Here is a 22,500-nt window from a genome sequence, read left to right on the forward strand (position 1 = left end):
CACCTTTAGTCACGCCCCTGTGTTGAGTTCTGGTCTCTGCCATGATGCCACTGTGCTCTGTAAACAGTTCTGCGGTCACGTGATCTACCGAGAGCTTTGCAGCTGACGGTTTCATGGCGACAGGGCACTGACCCACATGTTTGATGAAGGGGTGTGCGTTTCAAATGCAAGCAAATCTTCTATACAATCCCGTAGTCATGGAGATGTGGTGATGATACACCGGTTAACTGCCCTCACACACTCATTCTCCACCATTCTCATGTGAAATTTTTTTATCTGCTAAGGATAGGTGATTTATTTCTGTTCAAACATGTTTTAGTTACAGTGGCATTTAACCACCATATACAGACACAGTCGAGTCCACAGACCGGACCACAGTCTGTGATCAAAGCTGTGATTCGGTTCAACTGTGTCACGAGACAATATGTTATGCTGGCAATATGTAAAAACAAAAGCACTGCTGTTTGATTGGTCGAACGTGCTGTCACTCACCGTAGTGGGGGATGATGGCCCAGGCCATGGCCGAGGCGTAGATCCCACCTATCATCCAGAACATACAGAGCCAGCTCAGGTGTTCACCACGTTTCTCCCGCGCCAGGAACTCCGCAAAGTAGGAGAACACGATAGGCACCGCCCCTCCGATCCTGCAGCCAATCATACGCAACCAATCACATGAGAAGCTGAAACATTCCAAACAGGCACATGCTAATATACCTAAAAGTACGCAGGACCCATGTACTTCAGAGATGTGATGCATCCTACACTATTTACCTATTTATTATTTACTGTTTATTATTTACTGTTTGTTGTTGTTCTACCTGTGATCCTTGTCATTGTTCCACTTTTAGTAATAATTTGCTGACTGTACAGGTGTGTGTGGTTCACCATTCGGGGGTTAATGTGTGTTCGTGTGTGTGTTCGTGTGTGTTCGTGTGTGTGTGTGTGTGTGTGTGTGTGTGTTCTGAGTTATGGGTTTCCAGCTCCACAAGAGCAAAAGGATGGAAGGAACATTCTATGTCGCTTTGTATTTAAAATTTACACCCACTCTTAGAAGATGCTGTGATTTTGTCTTTTATGTGGTCTGTGTGTCAGGATGACCTCTGACCTCTGCGATGACCTCAGTGGTGGGGGTGGGGGAGGGGGGTGCAGCACTACTGAAAATCAGCACTCTGTATGACCTTCAATCAATGAGCAATAAAACACCTGCCTTAGTGAACACCCCCCTCACCTTAGTGAACACCCCCCTCACCTTAGTGAACACCCCCCTCACCTTAGTGAACACCCCCTGTTCCTCCCACCCACTGTCCCCCCCCCCCCCCCCCCCCCCCCCCATCAGAGTGGAACTCTGCACACTCAATTGTTTTAACCTTCTGCCATCGGCCTATAATTCAAGTGAGGCCTGACAGAGAGAGAGAGAGAGAGAGAGAGAGAGAGAGAGAGGAGAGAGAGAGAGAGAGAGAGAGAGAGAGAGAGAGAGAGAGAGAGAGAGAATGACAGAAGGAGTGGTGTGGTCTGGATGAAAGTGTGACACCCACAGAGGAGTTGTTATCTCAGCATGGAGCCAGACTGAAAGTGAAGGTACACATCTGTGTGTGTGTGTGTGTGTGTGTGTGTGTGTGTGTGTTTTACTCCAAGTACCCATACCCCACAGGACATTTGACGACCCTTAATGCCACGGCTACAGCCTGAGGTCAGATTGAGGTCAAACGTCTGCCTTAGCCCAATCAAACACCAAAGCGCTCCATAACCTGTCATGAAGAGCACTGGAGACTTAAATGAGTAAAACAGTTCTGATAGGAGGTTAATTAACTGCCTGTACATCCTCTCTGCAGAGACACTCCCACCCCAAACGTTTAAACCCACAAACTCCCAAACTCAGACTAAAACAGAGAAGTTCAGAACCAGTGTTCACCACCACGGTGGTCTGTAAATCAAATCAAATATATTGTATAGCGCTTTTCACAACACATGTTGTCACAAAGCACTTTAAAGGATTTACAAGGTTAACAATACTATGGGTCCAGAACCCAAATGAGCAAGCCAAAGGCGACAGTGGCGAGGAAAAACTCCCTATGATGGTGGGGATTAGGAAGAAACCTCGGGAGAACCAAGACTCAAAAGGGAACCCATCCTCCATTGGGCGGCCCGTTCACACACAAATACACAAAAACAAATTATACAGATGAATACACAAGTTACAAAAAAATCACACAATCAGACTAAGTATAAGGTAACTAGAATGAAAGTTCTGGGTTATGATATTGTCACTGTAAATGTCTGTTGATGAACGCCAGGCTTTCATTCCATGTCGGAGCAGCGATGCTGGTATTGTAGGCTCCGACTGCAATGTTACTCTCCAGGTGAACCTCGGAGAAAAGATACGAGATGTAGTAACTATGTAACAGATTAATCAAAGGCCAAACTAAACAGATGAGTCTTTAATCGAGTTTTAAACATTGAGACTGTGTCTGAGTCCCGAATAGAGGCAGGAAGATTATTCCACAATTGTGGAGCTTTAAAAGAAAAGGCTCTTCCACCTGCTGTGATCTTTTTGATCCTAGGAACAGTTAATAACCCTGCGTCCTGCGAGCGAAGTGAACGCGCTGGGTTGTAATGATCTCACTTCATGTTGATTATTTAATTTAATTTTAATTAGATTTTTAAAACATATGGCCCTGTTATTCCTATATCTTCCACGGTTAACAGACACAGTCTCAATGGTTTGGTAGGTAGGGAATTAAGTTCTACTTAACGAATGGCCGTTGGAAACCGTTTTTTTTTCATTTTTGGGTGATGTTGTCCTTAACCGTCTGTCTGTCTGTTGTCAGTTGTATGTATCGGCACCGTTATTTTGTTGTTATTGTTGTTTTGTTGTGTTGGCGCTTGCAAACAACTGTCCAGTTTGTAAGCACACATCATTTCTGTTCATCTTGCAGTGGTGAGACTGTACATCAATTCTGACATTAATCCTCCAGATTACAAACCGATCCAGCATTTCTCTTAATATCACCAACCCAACTTGCCTTATAAACCCAAACTGTAACTTGTCTTTTAAATTGAAGATTTAGACCTATTATTAGGTGAATTGTTCTCCTAAGATGGAACTGTGTTTTATTTGGACGTTATGACAACGAATCGGAAGAATCCTCTAACCTTTAACCTTTTCCTTTAGGGCATGGGTCAGACCTGTGACCTCTATTACAAGAAAATGAGTGAAAGTCTTGAGACAAATTGGTTTTATCCATTAAGGCTGAACGGGGAGGTTGTGTGGGCGGAGACAGACACTCACCCAAAGCCGGAGAGTACCCTGCAGAAGAGGAAGGTGCTGTAACCCTGCACGAACGAAGACAGGAAGGCGAAGAAGGCGTCCACGGACATGCAGATGAGAAGACACTGTCTCCGCCCCACCTTATCTGACAGGCCCCCCCAGAAAAACGCCCCCACCATCATCCCCAGATACACGATACTACCTGCAAAAAAGGAGAGAGGGGGAGGAAAGAGGAGAGAAAGAAGAGAGACATATATACATATATGTATTAAAGCATGTGTGTAAATGTGTTTGTTTGTGTGTGTGTGTGTGTGTGTGTGAGAGAGAGAGAGAGAGTCTACCGCAAGTGTACATTCAATGTTTTATTATATATGCTGTTTCTTTCCTTTTTTGTTCTCTTTCTCCAGTTTTACCACTTTCTATGTTAACAATTCTGTTCTTCGCTTCTGCAACAGTTAATTATGATTCATGAGAAGGGGGAGAGAACAAGAGAGAGAATGAGAAAACGAGAGAGAATGAGAGAAGAGTGAGGGAAGACTGGGGAAAGGACATAGAGAGGAAAGAAAGAGAGGAGACAGGGGGAGGAGATGATTCACCACACAAGGCCTGGAATCCACCCTTGAATAACCCCCATTCACCATTGGAGTAGTCACTCCCTACAATATACACACCATTATCTAATTAAAACCAATAAGCCAAAATAGTACTGACTGGGAGCAGATGTTTGAGAGATCTCTGACCTTCTCATTGGCTTTGCAGAGGTACTGACCACTGTAAGCAGTGAGATCTGCAGTTCTGATTGAGTCAGTGCTTCTCTAAAACACAATCCTTATGTTCAGCTAAGGCACAGACAGACACAGAAGACCAGGATATGAAAAACAGATCTAGACGTTTATTTATTTACATAGATCCATTCCCTCTGATACTGCAGCCTAGAGCCAATCTGGTCCAGAACACAGGAACACATGCACAAACACTCCACAGGCACAGATGCACATTCCTGACAGCACACACAGCAAAGCAGAGTAAGAATGCTTTTCTAATAGAGGTATGCCTTCACTACGCTCTGTGAGCGTCCTGCCTTCACTACGCTCTGTGAGCGTCCTGCCTTCACTACGCTCTGTGAGCGTCCTGCCTTCACTACGCTCTGTGAGCGTCCTGCCATCACTACGCTCTGTGAGCGTCCTGCCTTCACTACGCTCTGTGAGCGTCCCGCCTTCACTACGCTCTGTGAGCGTCCCGCCTTCACTACGCTCTGTGAGCGTCCTGCCTTCACTACGCTCTGTGAGCGTCCTGCCTTCACTACGCTCTGTGAGCGTCCTGCCTTCACTACGCTCTGTGAGTGAGCGTCCTGCCGTCACTATGCTCTGTGAGCATCCCGCCTTCACTACGCTCTGTGATCGGACCGGGTTGAAGAACTGCTTCGTTATGTGTGTATTCCACCTGTTTTCTCTCATCCCCACTGCAAAGGGCATATATCACACACACACACACACACACACACACACAAAGAGCATATATCAGAGCACCAAAATCAACACACACACACACACCTGCATACACAAACACTTTCCCACACTCAATAAATCTGCTCAACTCTCCTTGACCACGATATGCTAATAAAAGTGTTAATTTGTTTTGAGAGAAAGAATTGACCATACCCCCATCTCTCTCTCTCTCTCTCTGTCTGTCTGTCTGTCTGTCTTTCCCTCTCTCTTTCTCTCTGTCTTGGACATTTTAAATCCCACTTACATCACCCCTCCTCATCCCCAGCCCACTCCACTCTTACCCCACTCCCCCCTTACCCCACTCCACACCCACTCCACTGTTACCCCCACCCCACTCCCCCCTTACCCCACCCCACACCCACTCCCCCCTTACCCCTACCCCACACCCACTCCCCCCTTACCCCTACCCCACACCCACTCCCACCTTACCCCTACCCCACACCCACTCCACCCTTACCCCACCCCACACCCACTCCCACCTTACCCCTACCCCACACCCACTCCCACCTTACCCCTACCCCACACCCACTCCCACCTTACCCCTACCCCACACCCACTCCCACCTTACCCCTACCCCACACCCACTCCCACCTTACCCCTACCCCACACCCACTCCACCCTTACCCCACCCCACACCCACTCCACCGTTACCCCTACCCCACACCCACCCCACCCTTACCCCTACCCCACTCTACTCTTACCCCTACACCACCTACTCCATCCCCACCCCAGCTGATGGTGGATGATAGTCACAAACTGGGTCTGTGTTATCAGACTGTGCAGCCATGATGGGAAACTAGGTGATCCATTACAGGCTGACAGCTAGAGAGAGAGGGGAGGAAAGAGAGAGAGAGAGAGAGAGGGGGGGAGGGAGGGAGAGAGAATGGAGGGGAGAGAGAGTGAACAAGAGAGAGAGAGAAAGAGGGAGGTAAAGAATCGAGGGAAGAGAGGGAGGGAGAGAAAATGGAGGGAAGAGAGAATGAAGGGAGGAGAGAGAGAGAGAAAGACGGAGGGTGAAAGAGCATACAAATCCCTGCATACATCTCTGCATACACACACACACACACACACGGATATAACCACTTCAGCGAAAATGACCTATCAGGAACACACGGCTCCATCTCAGCAAGGCCTGAGATAATCTACTGTACCCCAGACACCACTCTCAGAATATTAATCTAGCAGAGTTAGTCGTGTCCTGCACACTGATGGTTCAGCCTACTCCCAACACACGAGCCCAGCACACCCTCACACCCCCAATCCCTCACACACTCACACCCCCACACCCCCATCACCTACTGCTGCTGCTCACACCCCCACACACTCACACCCTCACACCCTACAGTGATGTATAAGATGCTGCCGTATGTCACAAACTGATGTACAAACATGTGTGAAGATTATTGGCCACTGTACCTGCCTGTGGTGTAATGTTACCATGGCAGCACACTCAGAGTGTACAGAGACATGCTTGGTGAGAGTGAGAGTGTCTGGTGTGAACTTAATTTACCAACACCGCTGCCGCCCTGCTGATCAGAACGTGAAGTTACATTAGACCAATGGACTGTACACAGAGTAATGAAGTACCCATGTAACCCAGAGAGAGAGAGAGAGAGAGGGAGAAAGAAAGATAGAGAGAGGGAGAGTGGGACAGGGAGAGAGGGAAAGAGGGAGAGAGAGAGCTATCAGTGCAAACAGTCCTATCTGCTCATTTCTCTGAAGGTCAGACTCAGACTAATACTCTAAGTCTTTCTGGGTCTCCTGGTACCCTCAGTGTAGAGGATCTGTGATAAACCTTCACCATCTGACCACAGCATCAACCTGCGCCTCCCTAACAGCCAATCACAACACAGCACCTCTCACCCGATCTCAGTCCGAACAAACTCTTTGGTTGTTTGCGTTGCAAGGTTCTCTGGTTGTCCTGTGGACACGTGCGTTTCCGTACGCCGGCGTGATATTCTCCACAATAGAACTCCGTCCTGACTCGTTTCCACTAAGAAATGTTTTGATTTCTCTGGGGGACTGTGAAGCATTGCTTGTAATTAATTAAACTTTGCTCAGTATGTATAATTAGTTCATGCGGAGAAAAATACTTCCTGATATGAATCTCTCTCACTCCCCCAGTACCAGGCACCCCACTTGAGGGACACACACACACACACACACACTCCTAATCACCTGTGTATTGTCTGCTTGCACCTGTCCCTCTTTTCTCTGTCTCTCTCCCTACGTCTCACAGGTGCTCTCCTCCAGCGCTACACATGGCTCATCTACGGCTCCCTGAGACACCCAGTGCATTGCCGGCACTCCGCTGCGTCTCAGCACTCTGAGACTTACCGCCACCGTTATCACGTTCTGTTGAGTTTAACTCCATCTGGGTCTTTAAAATCCAAATCATGGACACTTCTAACACTCTCCTCTGGATCAGAGGAGAACCCTGGGTGTGAGACCCTGGGTGTGAGACCATGGGTGTGAGAGCTGTATGTATGCAGAGGTCTGATCCCAGTGAGGGTGTGGTGTGTGTGGAGGTCTGATCCCAGTGAGGGTGTGTGTGGAGGTCTGATCCCAGTGAGGGTGTGTGGGGTGTGTGTGGAGGTCTGATCCCAGTGAGGGTGTGTGGGGTGTGTGTGGAGGTCTAATCCCAGTGAGGGTGTGTGGAGGTCTGATCCCAGTGAGGGTGTGTGGAGTGTGTGTGGAGGTCTGATCCCAGTGAGGGTGTGTGGAGGTCTGATCCCAGTGAGGGTGTGTGGAGGTCTAATCCCAGTGAGGGTGTGGGGTGTGTGGAGGTCTGATCCCAGTGAGGGGGTGTGGGGTGTGTGTGGAGGTCTGATCCCAGTGAGGGTGTGTGTGGAGGTCTGATCCCAGTGAGGGTGTGTGTGGAGGTCTGATCCCAGTGAGGGTGTGTGTGGAGGTCTGACCCCAGTGAGGGTGTGGTGTGTGGAGGTCTGACCCCAGTGAGGGTGTGGTGTGTGGAGGTCTGACCCCAGTGAGGGTGTGTGGGGTGTGTGTGTGGAGGTCTGACCCCAGTGAGGGTGTGTGGGGTGTGTGTGTGGAGGTCTGATCCCAGTGAGGGTGTGTGGGGTGTGTGTGTGGAGGTCTGATCCCAGTGAGGGTGTGTGGGGTGTGTGTGTGGAGGTCTGATCCCAGTGAGGGTGTGTGTGTGGAGGTCTGATCCCAGTAAGGGTGTGTGTGTGGAGGTCTGATCCCAGTAAGGGTGTGTGTGTGGAGGTCTGATCCCAGTAAGGGTGTGTGTGTGGAGGTCTGATCCCAGTGAGGGTGTGTGGGGTGTGTGTATGGAGGTCTGATCCCAGTAAGGGTGTGTGTGTGGAGGTCTGATCCCAGTAAGTGTGTGTGGGGTGTGTGTGGAGGTCTGATCTCTGTGGGGGTGGGGTAAAGTTGGAAGGATAGAGGGGTGAGACTGACTGTCTCAGACCACAGAACACACCACAGACCACAGAACTACAAAGGATGAACAGTTAAGGATGAAGTTAACAAAAGGCCACATGGAGTGTGACAAAGAAAAAAACTCATCACATCTTACAATCACAGCTGCAATAACTGTGTTCAGTGAGTCTGTATTTTATATTAGTCACTGTGTTCAGTGAGTCTGTATTTTATATTAGTCACTGTGTTCAGTGAGTCTGTATTTTATATTAGTCACTGTGTTCATGGTGTCTGTATTTTATATTAGTCACTGTGTTCAGTGATTCTGTATTTTATATTAGTCACTGTGTTCAGTGAGTCTGTATTTTATATTAGTCACTGTGTTCATGGTGTCTGTATTTTATATTAGTCACTGTGTTCAGTGAGTCTGTATTTTATATTAGTCACTGTGTTCAGTGAGTCTGTATTTTATATTAGTCACTGTGTTCATGGTGTCTGTATTTTATATTAGTCACTGTGTTCAGTGAGTCTGTATTTTATATTAGTCACTGTGTTCAGTGAGTCTGTATTTTATATTAGTCACTGTGTTCAGTGAGTCTGTATTTTATATTAGTCACTGTGTTCATGGTGTCTGTATTTTATATTAGTCACTGTGTTCATGGTGTCTGTATTTTATATTAGTCACAGTGTTCATGGTGTCTGTATTTTATATTAGTCACTGTGTTCATGGTGTCTGTATTTTATATTAGTCACTGTGTTCAGTGAGTCTGTATTTTATATTAGTCACTGTGTTCATGGTGTCTGTATTTTATATTAGTCACTGTGTTCATGGTGTCTGTATTTTATATTAGTCACTGTGTTCATGGTGTCTGTATTTTATATTAGTCACTGTGTTCATGGTGTCTGTATTTTATATTAGTCACTGTGTTCATGGTGTCTGTATTTTATATTAGTCACTGTGTTCATGGTGTCTGTATTTTATATTAGTCACTGTGTTCATGGTGTCTGTATTTTATATTAGTCACTGTGTTCATGGTGTCTGTGTTTTATATTAGTCACTGTGTTCATGGTGTCTGTGTTTTATATTAGTCACTGTGTTCATGGTGTCTGTGTTTTATATTAGTCACTGTGTTCATGGTGTCTGTGTTTTATATTAGTCACTGTGTTCATGGTGTCTGTGTTTTATATTAGTCACTGTGTTCATGGTGTCTGTGTTTTATATTAGTCACTGTGTTCAGTGAGTCTGTATTTTATATTAGTCACTGTGTTCATGGTGTCTGTATTTTATATTAGTCATCCAATTGTTTTTAATCCCAGACTATGTTCCATTATTCTTTGTACTTCTGTTTGTGAGCCCCAGTGGGTGAGACGATTTGTGTGTGTGTGTGTGTGTGTGTGTATGTGTGTATGTGTGTGTGTGAGAGAGAGAGAGAGGGAGAGAGAGAGAGAGTGAGTGTGTGTGAGAATTGGCTGGACTGTGAGGGGTTTTTTAGATCACAGTTTTCACCTCTTGTCATTCTAGCCTTCACAGTGACAGGAGTGTGGAGTCTTTGATGTCAGTCAGTATTAATCATCCTTTTGGGTTTTAAGCAATAATATAAATTGGCCTTGTTCAGAAGTATGATTTTTTACAATACATTTTGAATGTTTGATGAACACTTTAATAAAGTGTTAATACAATTCAGAGTTTCTATTATTGGCAGAGCATTCGTCTGTGGACAGGGCGTTCATCTGTGGACAGGGCGTTCATCTGTGGACACGGCGTTCATCTGTGGACACGGCGTTCATCTGTGTACACGGCGTTCATCTGTGTACACGGCGTTCATCTGTGTACACGGCGTTCATCCGTGGACATGGTGTTCAGCCCTGGACAGGGCGTTCGTCCGTGGACAGGGCGTTCGTCCGTGGACACGGCGTTCGTCTGTGGACACGGCGTTCAGCTGTGATCTGTTCCCAACTCTCACTACCATAGAGAAAAGCCGCTGGTAAATCGGACCCAAATGAAGTGTAGATTGACGCCTGTGTGTGAATTTATAATGTAAGAGCGTAATAATCCATCTCATCTCATAATACGATCTACATCCTCTCTCTTGTGGTTCATGAACTGCTAGATTGAAACACCCAGCTGAGCTTGTTTAAACCTAAACAGAAGTTAAATTCCGTATCATGTAGGAACATGTGATACATAATAAGTCTGGACGAAGGCAGGACCAGTTCCCTCTCAGCACTGTGCTGACATCGTTCCTTCCATCATCTTCTCTGAGCTCATCCTTCCATCCTCTTCTCTGAGCTCATCCTTCCATCCTGTTCTCTGAGCTCATCCTTCCATCATCTTCTCTGAGCTCATCCTTCCATCCTCTTCTCTGAGCTCATCCTTCCATCCTCTTCTCTGAGCTCATCCTTCCATCCTCTTCTCTGTCCATTCCTACATCTTTCCTTCTGTTCCTTCTGTGAATTAAGGCAAGACAGCTCTTCTCTTCAGGACCACAGAGAGGAACACATTTCTGTGCCTCAAATGACATGATTTCATGCCTCGATGCTCGCTCTCTCTCTCTCTCTCTCTCTCTCTTTCTCTCACACACACACACACACTCTATCTCTCTATCTTTCTCATTCTTTCTCTCTTTCTTCCTCTCTCTTGTTCTTTCTACATACCCTCTAAAAATTGCAGCCTCAGCAACATTATCCACTGGAACGTTGTGTGTGTGTGTGTGTGTGTGTGTGTGTGTGTATTTCCCAGAGGTAATCATTACAACGATCATTAAGGGGAAACAGACTTAGAGCAGAAAAACCTCGCTAGTGGAGAGAGACATGACAGAAAGAGGACACTGATGACAAAGAGAACACTGATCACAGAAATAGATCACTGATCACAGAAAGAAAACACTGATCACAGAAATAGATCACTGATCACAGAAAGAAAACACTGATCACAGAAATAGATCACTGATCACAGAAAGAAAACACTGATCACAGAAAGCCAGTGAAGAGGAAGCCTGTGGGATTCGCAAATGAAAGGAAAGGAGAAAAGACGAGCTGATGTAGACGAGCTCTGTGGATACATGTAGCTCATCTGCATCAGGATGATAGAAAAACAGGTTTCATTATTTATAAGAGAGCCACACAATGACAATGCCTTTTTATAGTTTTGGTTAGTGTTATTTTTGGGGGGTTGGCTCTGTGTGTGTGTGTGTGTGTGTGTGTGTGTGTGTGTGTGTGTGTGTGTGTGTGTGTGTGTGTGTGTGTGTGTGTACACATGTGAGATAAAGAGACAGAAAAAGAGTGGACACAGACAGAGAGGGAGAGAGGGAGAGACAGAGACGTGTTAAAGCCATGGGTGAGTTAAAGTCAAGGTGGCAGGTGTTCGCACAGTGGATCAGATTCATTCAGCCCTGTGGAGTACATAGAGTGTGTCTCTGGTCTAACACACCAATGCACCTGAAAAGCCACACCTCTTTAACTAAGACAAGAATCCCATCCAATGAAATGAGGAGCCTCTCTGTGGGGTGTGGCCCAAAACCTGTAGCTTCCTTTTCATTCTCTGCTAAAACTGGTTCTATGAGAAAACGTCATCTTCACTGTTGACTAACAGAACGACTCTGGTCCTCACGAACGCCGTTCTCCTGTTTGAGTTAGTACCTCTACAGCAGTCTCTGCAAAACCTCATCACTCAAATCACTACAGCAGGCACACGTTAGTCAGCTCAAATCACCACAACCTGAAGACAGTTAACACACCATTCTCATAGTGGTAGCCCTCAATAGCACAACTGTCCACACCTGTCAGTCAGGATAGAACAGGCAGCGTGCAGGTGTGTTCACAAGCCCAGCAAGGCAGAAGGTGTTGCATGAATCACACTGCAGTAGGTAGATGAAGATGTTTTTTTCTGCTCACTGGAACACAAATCTCAGGTGTCTCAGATGCCAATATCATTGATGTGCAACAGTACAACAGATATTACTGGAAAAGACTCAATTCAAACTCCTTAGACAATTGCAAAACACTTTACACTCTCATCATCCTTTGGGAATCACAGGGCAGAATATTTATATATTTAGAAATTGGTGACAGGCCTTTAACTGTCTCTGTTCTGGAAACAGGTATTTTAATCTGTAGAATCGATAGTGTGTATCAGGAAATGGGCAAAATGAAGTGAACATGTTAGGACAGACAAATTCACGTGAAGAGGAAGAAGCCGTGTTGAGTCTGCTCGTCATCATCGCTGCTCCACACAACAGCTGCAATTGGAGACACACCTGCTGGAGTTGTGGTTGTGTGTTTCTCCTGGTGTAGTTGTGGTTGTGTGTTTGTACCCTCCTCTCTTGCTGGAGTTGTGGTTGTGTGTTTCTCCTGGTGTAGTTGTGGTTGTGTGTTTGTACCCTCCTCTCTTGCTGGAGTTGTGGTTGTGTGTTTCTCCTGGTGTAGTTGTGATTGTGTGTTTGTACCCTCCTCTCTTGCTGGAGTTGTGGTTGTGTGTTTCTCCTGGTGTAGTTGTGGTTGTGTGTTTGTACCCTCCTCTCTTGCTGGAGTTGTGGTTGTGTGTTTCTCCTGGTGTAGTTGTGGTTGTGTGTTTGTACCCTCCTCTCTTGCTGGAGTTGTGGTTGTGTTTCTCCTGGTGTAGTTGTGGTTGTGTGTTTGTAACCTCCTCTCTTGCTGGAGTTGTGGTGGTGTGTTTCTCCTGGTGTAGTTGTGGTTGTGTGTTTCTCCTGCTGGAGTTGTGGTTGTGTGTTTCTCCTGGTGTAGTTGTGGTTGTGTGTTTGTACCCTCTTCTCTTGTTGGAGTTTTGGTTGTGTTTCTCCTGGTGTAGTTGTGGTTGTGTTTCTCCTGGTGTAGTTGTGGTTGTGTGTTTCTCCTGGTGTAGTTGTGGTTGTGTGTTTCTCCTGGTGTAGTTGTGGTTGTGTGTTTCTCCTGGTGTAGTTGTGGTTGTGTGTTTGTACCCTCTTCTCTTGTTGGAGTTGTGGTTGTGTTTCTCCTGCTGGTGTTGTGGTTGTGTGTTTCTCCTAGTGTAGTTGTGGTTGTGTTTCTCCTGCTGGTGTTGTGGTTGTGTGTTTCTCCTGCTGGAGTTGGCTCTCATTTCAAATGCCATAAAACCCTTTTGGCAAAAGTCAATTTTACAACACTACATGCATTTCATAAAATAAACTCCCATGTCATTTTAGTGTGATTAAAACAGAAAACACCAACATTTGGGAGTCACTCTAATAGAGCTCTAACGAGACTAAAAAGCACTAAAAATCTTTAACTACACTGTGTTGGTGCAGTAGAATAATAAAGAAAGTCAAAATATTGTTTACAAATATAATGTAATGCAAAGAAACAGAGACGGATAGCTAGGACAGCTAGGACAGGATAGGACAGCTAGGCTATTTAATTATGTGAAATTAACATGGCTGTATGCATCATTTCTACATAATAATGCATTTTATACTATATGCAGGATTTGATTACATTTCTCTTTTGCCATTGATGGGTGTTTGACCAATCGTGACCCATGCATGAATATGTATGACCAATCCTGATCCATAGATGTACATGTCCTATCCTGATCCATGCATGAATATTCATGACATGTCCTGATGGATGCATGAATATGCTTCGCACCCTAATTCAAGTACATCAGTACATCAATAAATAAACCATCCAATAACTAAACACTATCTATGCATTACTTCTGGTTTATGAATGCAACATAGATAGCAGCCTGTGCATTTAAAACTCATTCATACTGCAGTGTGAAAAACAGTATAATTATAATTAATTAAAAAACTTATCTGTCTAGATAAAGAAACCAATGGTGTTGTGTTTGTACCTCTTAACATCCTCATTTGAATAAGAACATTTGAGAAAGCAGACGTGTTGTAGACTCCGCCCCCTGCAGTGCATCAATGTAAAATATCTGTGCCGTCTTGAGTGAACTACTGTCTGCATCATTACAGCAAAGTGCTATGAGATTATTGACTCAAGATCTATGAGTCTGGAGATGCAGCGTGGCCCCCTGGGAAGGGACGCAGCACGGCCCCCTGGGAAGGGAGGGGGCTCAAAAATGACGATGGAGACTTTATTGGATTAGAACAAGAGGAAAATGAAGGAATGAGGGGATAGAGGGAAGAGAAATAGTCAGAAACAAATATTCTTACAGCATCTGTCCACGTAGTGATGAACTACAGGGCAAAAACGAACACTGCACAAAGTAGAATTTTCCAGAACCCAAACAATCCAGAAAGGAATATTATTGGGATATTGAGATAAATGAATGTTCTTGTTCAAAACTGCATGTTTCTTCAATTTAATTTTACACAGTTCCATATGAATTCCATATAATCCTGAGACACATTTGTCTTTTCTGAACAAATAATACGTAATACAGGCCTTGTAGGTAATTTAAAGCCAGCACCACAATACTGAGGTTAAAAAGACATCCAGTTACACCACACATACACACACAGCTCCCCCACAGTGTTGGCTCAATTAGAGAATCTACAGTGAGTCACACTTAGGTGACCTAGTGTGTGTGTGTGGTGTGCACTAGTCAATAATGAGGAAGACCATGTATTTCATTAATGTAAAAAAGTGCCCACATATCTTGATCTTAATTTTAACCTCTATAGCCAACAAAACTATTGTACTCTCACACACACAGTCAAAAGCAACCACAGAACCCACTCATGTAGCATCACAGAGTAACTGGTGCCATGACAACGTGCGTCCTAATCCAAACCCAATAAGATTACCAAGCAAATGTCACAAACAATTCCAAACTCGCACACACATTCAAAGATCCATATATTCAAGCCACACACACGCCCACATTACACCTACGCACAGAAACACACACTGGATACACACACGCCCACATTACACCTACGCACAGACACACACTGGACACACGACACATTTGATCAAAACCAGCCAACGCATTTTCCCAAATAAGCACATTTGGCAGTGTGCATACATGTACACACACACACACATATATCTCTCTCTCTCTCTCTCTCTCACACACACACACACACACACACACACACACACACACACACACACACTCACAGAGCACCAAAGAAAAAAACTCTGTCACTTCAAAGCCTGAACTGTTTTTTACTGTAAAACAGATTGTAAAGCAAAGCAATGCATACACATACACTGCTTGAGTGTGTATGTGTGTGTGTGTGTGTGTGTGTGTGTGTGTGTGTGTGTTTGCATGTGTGTGTGTGTGTGTGTGTGTGTGTGTGTGCTGTGTGTGTGTGTGCTTTGCCTATGGAACATATGGAGCCTTAGTGCATATTTCTGATACTGTGTTTTTGTGTGGATTTGCACGAGTGTGTATGCAGGTTCACAGGGTTTCCTGTGTTTCTGAAACCACGTGTGTGTGTGTGTGTGTGTGTGTGTGTGTGTGTGTGTGTGTGTGTGTGTGTGTGTGTGTGTGTGTGTGTGTGTGTGTGTGTGTGTGTGTACTCACCCAGCCACCCGGCTCCAGAGTTGGGCACACACATGTCTGTCTCAGCGCTGGGCAGGACGAACCCGACCACGAAGACCTCCACGCCGTCGGACATGAGCGCCAGGCCCAGCACGAAGAAGAGCTGCCACTGGAAACGTCCGTGTCCGCACTCCTGAATGATGAGCTCATACTGCTGCGCTAACTCCTCTTCCTCCGCCTCCCTCTCCTTCTCCAGCTCTCTCCTGTCCTTCGCCGCGTCCGCCACAGCACGGCCCAGCGCCACCTGGCCCCGCCCCTCCCCACCCCCGGACCCGCCCCCTGCGGGCACGCCCTGGTATTCGCCCTCGTAGATCTCGTCCTCGTCGTCGTGGCCCTCTGTGGCGTCGCTGGAGGCTTCTTCATCATCATCATCGCGCTGCTGGGTCTGACCGTCCTGGTAGTAGTAGCGGTCTTCCTCGCCAGCCTCGTCGTCTTCGTCATTCTGGAAGCGACTGTATGAGCGGCCCGAGTACTCGTCTGAGGCCCGGTCCATGACCTTATTGACCTTTTTGGCAGCATGGCGTTTGGCTTCTTTAGCAATGTCGCGGGCACCCCGGGTCAGCGAGGTCCTCTCCCTGTACGAGTCGTCCATCGCTGCTGTTTGCACGAGGAGAGGAAGACCACTGTGATGGTGATGAAGTTACGTCGTTTTTCAGATCTGGGCCAGAAGAAGACGCAGGTGAGCAAAACAAAACAAATTTGGAGTTCACTTTGGACTCAGCACAAGATCTGTGCCTCCTTTAGTCAAACATGAGGAGTGGGCTCCGACCATCTGAACCGAACAGAAACCTGGAAAAGAAACAAACGAAAACACAGTCCAGCATGAGGGTCACAGCACAGAAAGGGGAATAAACACTGAAGATAATAAACACTAATCCCCAGTGGACAGGACAGTGAATAAACACTTATCCCCAGTGGACAGGACAGTGAATAAACACTTATCCCCAGTGGACAGGACAGTGAATAAACACTTATCCCCAGAGTATATCACAGTGAATAAACACTAATCACCAGAGTATATCACAGTGAATAAACACTAATCCCCAGAGGACAGGACAGTGAATAAACACTAATCCCCAGAGTATATCACAGTGAATAAACACTTATCCCCAGAGGATAGGACAGTGAATAAACACTAATCCCGAGAGGATAGGACAGTGAATAAACACTAATCGCCAGAGTATATCACAGTGAATAAACACTAATCGCCAGAGTATATCACAGTGAATAAACACTAATCCCCAGAGGACAGGACAGTGAATAAACACTAATCCCCAGAGTATATCACAGTGAATAAACACTTATCCCCAGAGGATAGGACAGTGAATAAACACTAATCCCCAGAGTATATCACAGTGAATAAACACTAATCACCAGAGTATATCACAGTGAATAAACACTAATCCCCAGAGGATAGGACAGTGAATAAACACTAATCCCCAGAGGATAGGACAGTACATAAACACTTATCCCCAGAGGATAGGACAGTGAATAAACACTAATCCCCAGAGTATATCACAGTGAATAAACACTAATCACCAGAGTATATCACAGTGAATAAACACTAATCCCCAGAGGATAGGACAGTGAATAAACACTAATCCCCAGAGGATAGGACAGTACATAAACACTTATCCCCAGAGGATAGGACAGTGAATAAACACTAATCCCCAGAGGATAGGACAGTACATAAACACTTATCCCCAGAGTATATCACAGTGAATAAATACTGTGTGTCTCCTGTATTTTCCCTGATCACGACTTGCTGAGCAGGTTCAAAGCACACACACTCTGAAGCTATAATTATACTTTCACTGAGTGTAAGCTTCTGCCATGACAGCTTCTTATGAAAACCTTTTCAACTATATTTGATGAATAATTAATTCACTATTCAATTAGGCTTAATTAGCTGGTTATGTAATTAAGGTTAAAGCAGCATTATGTGAGATTCCATAAATTTCTTTCTTTCTTAAAAACGATCCAAATCTTTCAGAATGTTGCTGGCAGTCTAAGAGACACTAGTAAACAGTGGAGAGGTAAAGAAAAAGAGAGAGACTGCTTTAAAAGAGAGACTGCTTTATCAAGGGGTGACTGTCTCACTCTCTACCCATAAAGACCTGTAATGAAACTGGTTTCTGCTGTTGTATGACAGCCTAAGGAAGAACCCAAATACAAACAACCGTGTATGCAAAATCTTCATCACAGAAATACACCAGACTACTGTTACTATGACAACCACACAGTATGGGGCAATCATTATTTCTAATGCCATAAGCCACAGGGAATCAGAGAGCGAGAGACAGACAGAATTATTTGTTAGAAAGAAGTTGTTTTAAGTTAGATTTTAAGGTATTTCATTGACTACTGAATTTGTGCACTATATTATTAGCAAACCTAAACTAATTTTTTAACAACAAACTGGACAGATGTCTCTCCTGATTGTTGTACAAACGTATCCATGGACACAGCCCAGGTGTAGAGTCAGGAAGCAGGTATTCATGCTGACAGACAGGTTTTACGTACACGCAGACTGTTTAGGTGGCAATGACAGACAACTTTTACGTGGCAATGACAGACAGCTTTTACGTACACACAGATTGTATTACATTTTATATTACATTTAGGTCATTTAGCAGACTCCATTATCTATAGCGACTTGCAAAGTGCACAGTAGTGATCACTAGGGCGCCGTGGTGCCCTAGCCCGATGCCAGGGAGCAGTGGGGGTTAAGTGCTTTGCTCTAGGGCACTTCAGTCATGCCCTGGGCCCAGGGAATCGAACCCACAACCCTCCAGTCACAAGACCAGTTCCCTAACCACCACACCATGACTGTACAAGTGGTAATGACTGTACGTACACTCAGACAGTCTGACGGCACTGACAGTACTGCAGATGTAAAATGTCTGCTGTGGTAATTCCTGGTTTGGAACCAAGAAACCTAATATGATATTTGCTTTATAAACATAAACATAGTTGATACTGAACATAACCCAGTTTATAGCACATACTCTACATGAACATTTTACAGATATGATGTGATATTTAGTGGTACTGGGTTATGACACAGCAGCTAGAGTATATCAGTATTAGCAGAGTGCTAATACTGCACGGGAGAACACTAATGACGTAATACTTCAGGCCTTCACGTACCATAACACCAGGTTGTGTTTCAACTGTGTGAATGAGAAATATGATGCACTGTGTGTGTGTGTGTGTGTGTGTGTGTGTGTGTGTGTGTGTGTGTGTGTGTGTGTGTGTGTGTGTGTGTGTGTGTGTGTACCTTGTTATTTACTCAATATTATTACTCTCTGTTTGCATACTCACTACATTAGAGAGGAAATGACATAACAAAAGCTCAATTAAAAGAGCTACACCTAGCAACCGAAACCTGGTAAACGCCGGGAAGACAAACAAAAACATAAATATAATCTATTTAAAGGATTAAATCTTTCTCATAAACTTCAGTCACAATGCACCAGTTCTGCTGCAGTGCACAACAACCTCTTTGTTCCCACGGAGACGTGTTGTCCTGGCCCGTATCTACACAACACCATCACATAGGTACAAGTCCCTCCGCACATGAATATTCCCCGCCCCGCAATGAAGGATATGAGACTCAGTTACAGTGATGAAGAATCCTGCCTGCACCAGCCAAACGTGAGATCAGACTCACAGATATCAGAAAGAGAAAAAGAGAGAGTGAGAGAGAGAGAGAATGAGAGAGAGAGAGAGAGAGAGAGAGAGAGAGAGAGAGAGAGAGAGAGAGAGAGAGAGAGAGAGAGAGAGAGAGAGAGAGTTTTTGCTGTTGTAAATGTGAGAGTTTTTGCTTGCGTTTGCTTGCTTAGTTGCTATTTTTATGTCTTAATTTAATCGAGGTTCTTTCGGGTTTGTGTGGGTGAAGTCCAAGCGACGTGTCTCGCACTCAGCAGACAGGACAGAGTTCAGGTCCAAACTCCTGCCCCTGGCCTTCAGGGAGCTGAAGCATCCAGACAGCTCCGTCTCCCTGTTGTCTGGAGTAGTTGAGACGCATCGTTTTCCTCATTCTGAACTTCTGCGGTTACAGCGGCTACAGAACACACCAAGCACCTCCAACGTTAAGCTCAGTGCGTATGCTAGACTATCCGCTTGGATTGCAATAAATATACACCAAATTTAGCAATCACGCTACTGGCCAGATAAGAATATTGTACATAATTGTCAATCTATATACATTTTGGTATATTTTAATGTAATTATTTTCATGTTTTAGGCGTCCAGAATGATAATTGGTAAACTCTTGATGGAAAGAAACACACACACACACACACACACACACACACACACACACACACACACACACACAGTTGTATGAACAGACCCATGACCATATCTGTAACATTTAGCCTAATCTCTCACTCCCACACATTCACAAGACAGAATCTGTGGAAAGGAGAAAGACACTGTGTGACATCCTCACGTCTCCCTCCACCCTCCTGTGAGCGGATGTTACTGGGTGGTGTTCTCGCAGGCCTTAACGTGAGAGCCATGTTTGTGGTTAGTCCTGTAGTTTTTGCTGGCTGTGGTACGGAAGCGCTGATACGTGTGTAAACGCCGCAGGCTCCTGCATCAGACCTGCGCACAAGCCCCAGAGAAAGGACCGACCCTCTAACGCTGCCCCCGCTGCCGTCACGGCCAGCTACCGTCACCGCGGAAACCCTCCATTAATCACCGAGAGGGATGGCCGCTGGCGTTCGGGACAGCGCGCTATAGCACACAGAGGGCATGAGACGGTGCGGCACACAATCTGCTACAACATCTGCAGCTCGTGCAGATGAAACACGGGATAAAAGAGGAAATATAAAAGAGCGGAGATACACAAAACCGCCTAAAGAACCATACACCAAAAGAACCTACCACACTTAGTCAATCGTCAGTATAATGTGTGAATTGATCCACACATACACACTGCCCTCAATGCCCTGCCTTAAATCAACTCGTGCTGTGGAGATAGCAGCTCTCATTCATAAAAAAAACACACAACTTAGCAAAATCAGCAGTCCATGATATCATGTTGTCCTGTGACCAAAGTCCTGACATCACAAATCCTGACGTCTAGCGACCAATCAAAGCTGTCTGACAGCTAAGAACATCCCAAGCGCAATTGTGATGTCATCAAGGGATGATGTAATCAATGCGACACACTCTCGCTGCGTTACCGCACTAATAGTGGGAGATGAAAAAGGGAATGTAGAGAAAGAAAGAGAAAGTGGTAGAGAGAGGCACAAAGAGAGAGAGAGAGAGAGAGAGAGAGAGAGAGAGAGAGAGAGAGAGAGAGATTGGGGGAGGAGGTGGAGATAGGGCTACTAGCATGTATACAAAACTGCCAGTTTGACCCCCTTTGAGAGAGGAGACTGTCCTCGTAAAGACTTTAATACAGGCCCAAAGAGAACAGAGCGGACTGCACCATTCAACATCACAGCAACGCCTCGAGAGAAACACACACACACACACACACACACACACACACACACACACACACACACATCTATAGTGTCCTTCTCTTCTGTGTGTTTTATTTCTTCACCTTTCTGAATAGGTTTGGTGAAACGTGTGTGAGGTGTTCTGAGCACCTCAATCCTCCTTCCTGGTGTCGTTTATCACATGACCTGATCAATGACCCTTTGACCCTTTGACTTCCATTACATTTAGAGTATATTACATTATTATATATTTATTATATATACCAGGGGTAATCAATTAAATCTTTCCGCGGTCCATTTTTGGCAGATAGCTCAGACCTTAGGTCCGGGTCCGCGGTGGCGAACGAAAGTTGTTGAGCGGGGGGGGGAGGGGGGGGGGGGGGGGCAACGTAACACTCAAATGGGTGGTGAACGTAACACTCGTCTCCGGTTTAAAATATAGTCTCCCGTTAAAATTTTTTTGGCATTTGGGTCCGTATCCAGTTAATCAGGAATGTAATTGGGTCCGGACAGGACGGCGTTCGGGTCCGGATCCGGACCGCGGTCCGCCATTTGGTGATACCTGATATATACTATTTACTTGAACACACACACTCACACTTGTGTGTCTATCCTACAGTAATCTGATGATGATGGATAACTAGAAGACCTGAGTGATCTTTCTGTCTTCCAGTGAACACCTATTAACACCAAAGGAGTGTGTATTTCTCTGTGACAACACACACAAAAAAAAGTCAGATAACAGCAAGTGCGACCTCTGAACTTTGATCTTTGACCTCCAGTGGTTAAACTGATGCATTTGTGCTGTGCACTGATGTTTTCGTGCAAGGCAAAAAATTGAAAAATTACAGTCCCCAAATATGACAGAATCAACACTGCAGAATTTTTATAAAGCATTGTTTTTAGCATGGTTGAAGGCTTGTGAATTCAGAATGAGGAAATACACTTGCCTGTATGTGTATGCTTGTGTGCTCATACGTGAGTATGTTTGTGTACATGTGTATGGTTGTGTGTTGTGTCTTGTCTTTTCTCTGTGTGTGTGTGTGCATTACCTCTCAAAATATTGGATACATAGCACTGTATTAAACATGCTCAATATTTAAAATAAATGTACAAATTAGGCTTGTGCCATATATTTAGCAATAAAATACTGAAATAGCATATCAGCCAGTTACCTCTACGGAATAAATCGGTGGTTTCCAAAGTTAATAACCTAATGGCAAATGTCAAGTCGACAGTTTGATGTTCTACCTGCTCGCGCCAACGCAGGGGCCCGCGTGCGGTATCACGCAGACGTGTGCCAGAACGCGCACCCTCAAAACTTCCTCTTTGTCCTTTGCCAAGACGTTTTTGCTACACGGAGGGAGTGATACGGTCTAGAATGTTTCGTGAAATGTCTGCAGTAAG

The 22,500-nt window shown here is 45.2% G+C and overlaps 1 protein-coding gene across 4 annotated transcripts in view; it reads right to left on the bottom strand.

Annotated features, from left to right (window-relative positions):
• Positions 1-22,500, bottom strand: part of LOC143497200 (synaptic vesicle glycoprotein 2C) — a 41,775-nt gene that overhangs the window by 17,573 nt on the left and 1,702 nt on the right. For 3 of the 4 annotated variants that reach the window (XM_076993030.1, XM_076993033.1, XM_076993031.1), the window contains 3 exons: positions 15,617-16,423; positions 3,290-3,470; positions 493-644 (listed from right to left, as the gene is read on the bottom strand). In XM_076993030.1, the coding sequence (XP_076849145.1) occupies positions 493-644; positions 3,290-3,470; positions 15,617-16,226 (943 nt within the window). In that variant the 5' untranslated portion in view covers positions 16,227-16,423. The remainder of the gene's footprint in view (positions 1-492; positions 645-3,289; positions 3,471-15,616; positions 16,424-22,500) is intronic. The other variant, XM_076993034.1, reaches the window with a different exon arrangement.

The sequence above is a fragment of the Brachyhypopomus gauderio genome, unplaced genomic scaffold (assembly GCF_052324685.1).
Source record: "Brachyhypopomus gauderio isolate BG-103 unplaced genomic scaffold, BGAUD_0.2 sc102, whole genome shotgun sequence".
Lineage (NCBI taxonomy): Eukaryota > Metazoa > Chordata > Actinopteri > Gymnotiformes > Hypopomidae > Brachyhypopomus > Brachyhypopomus gauderio.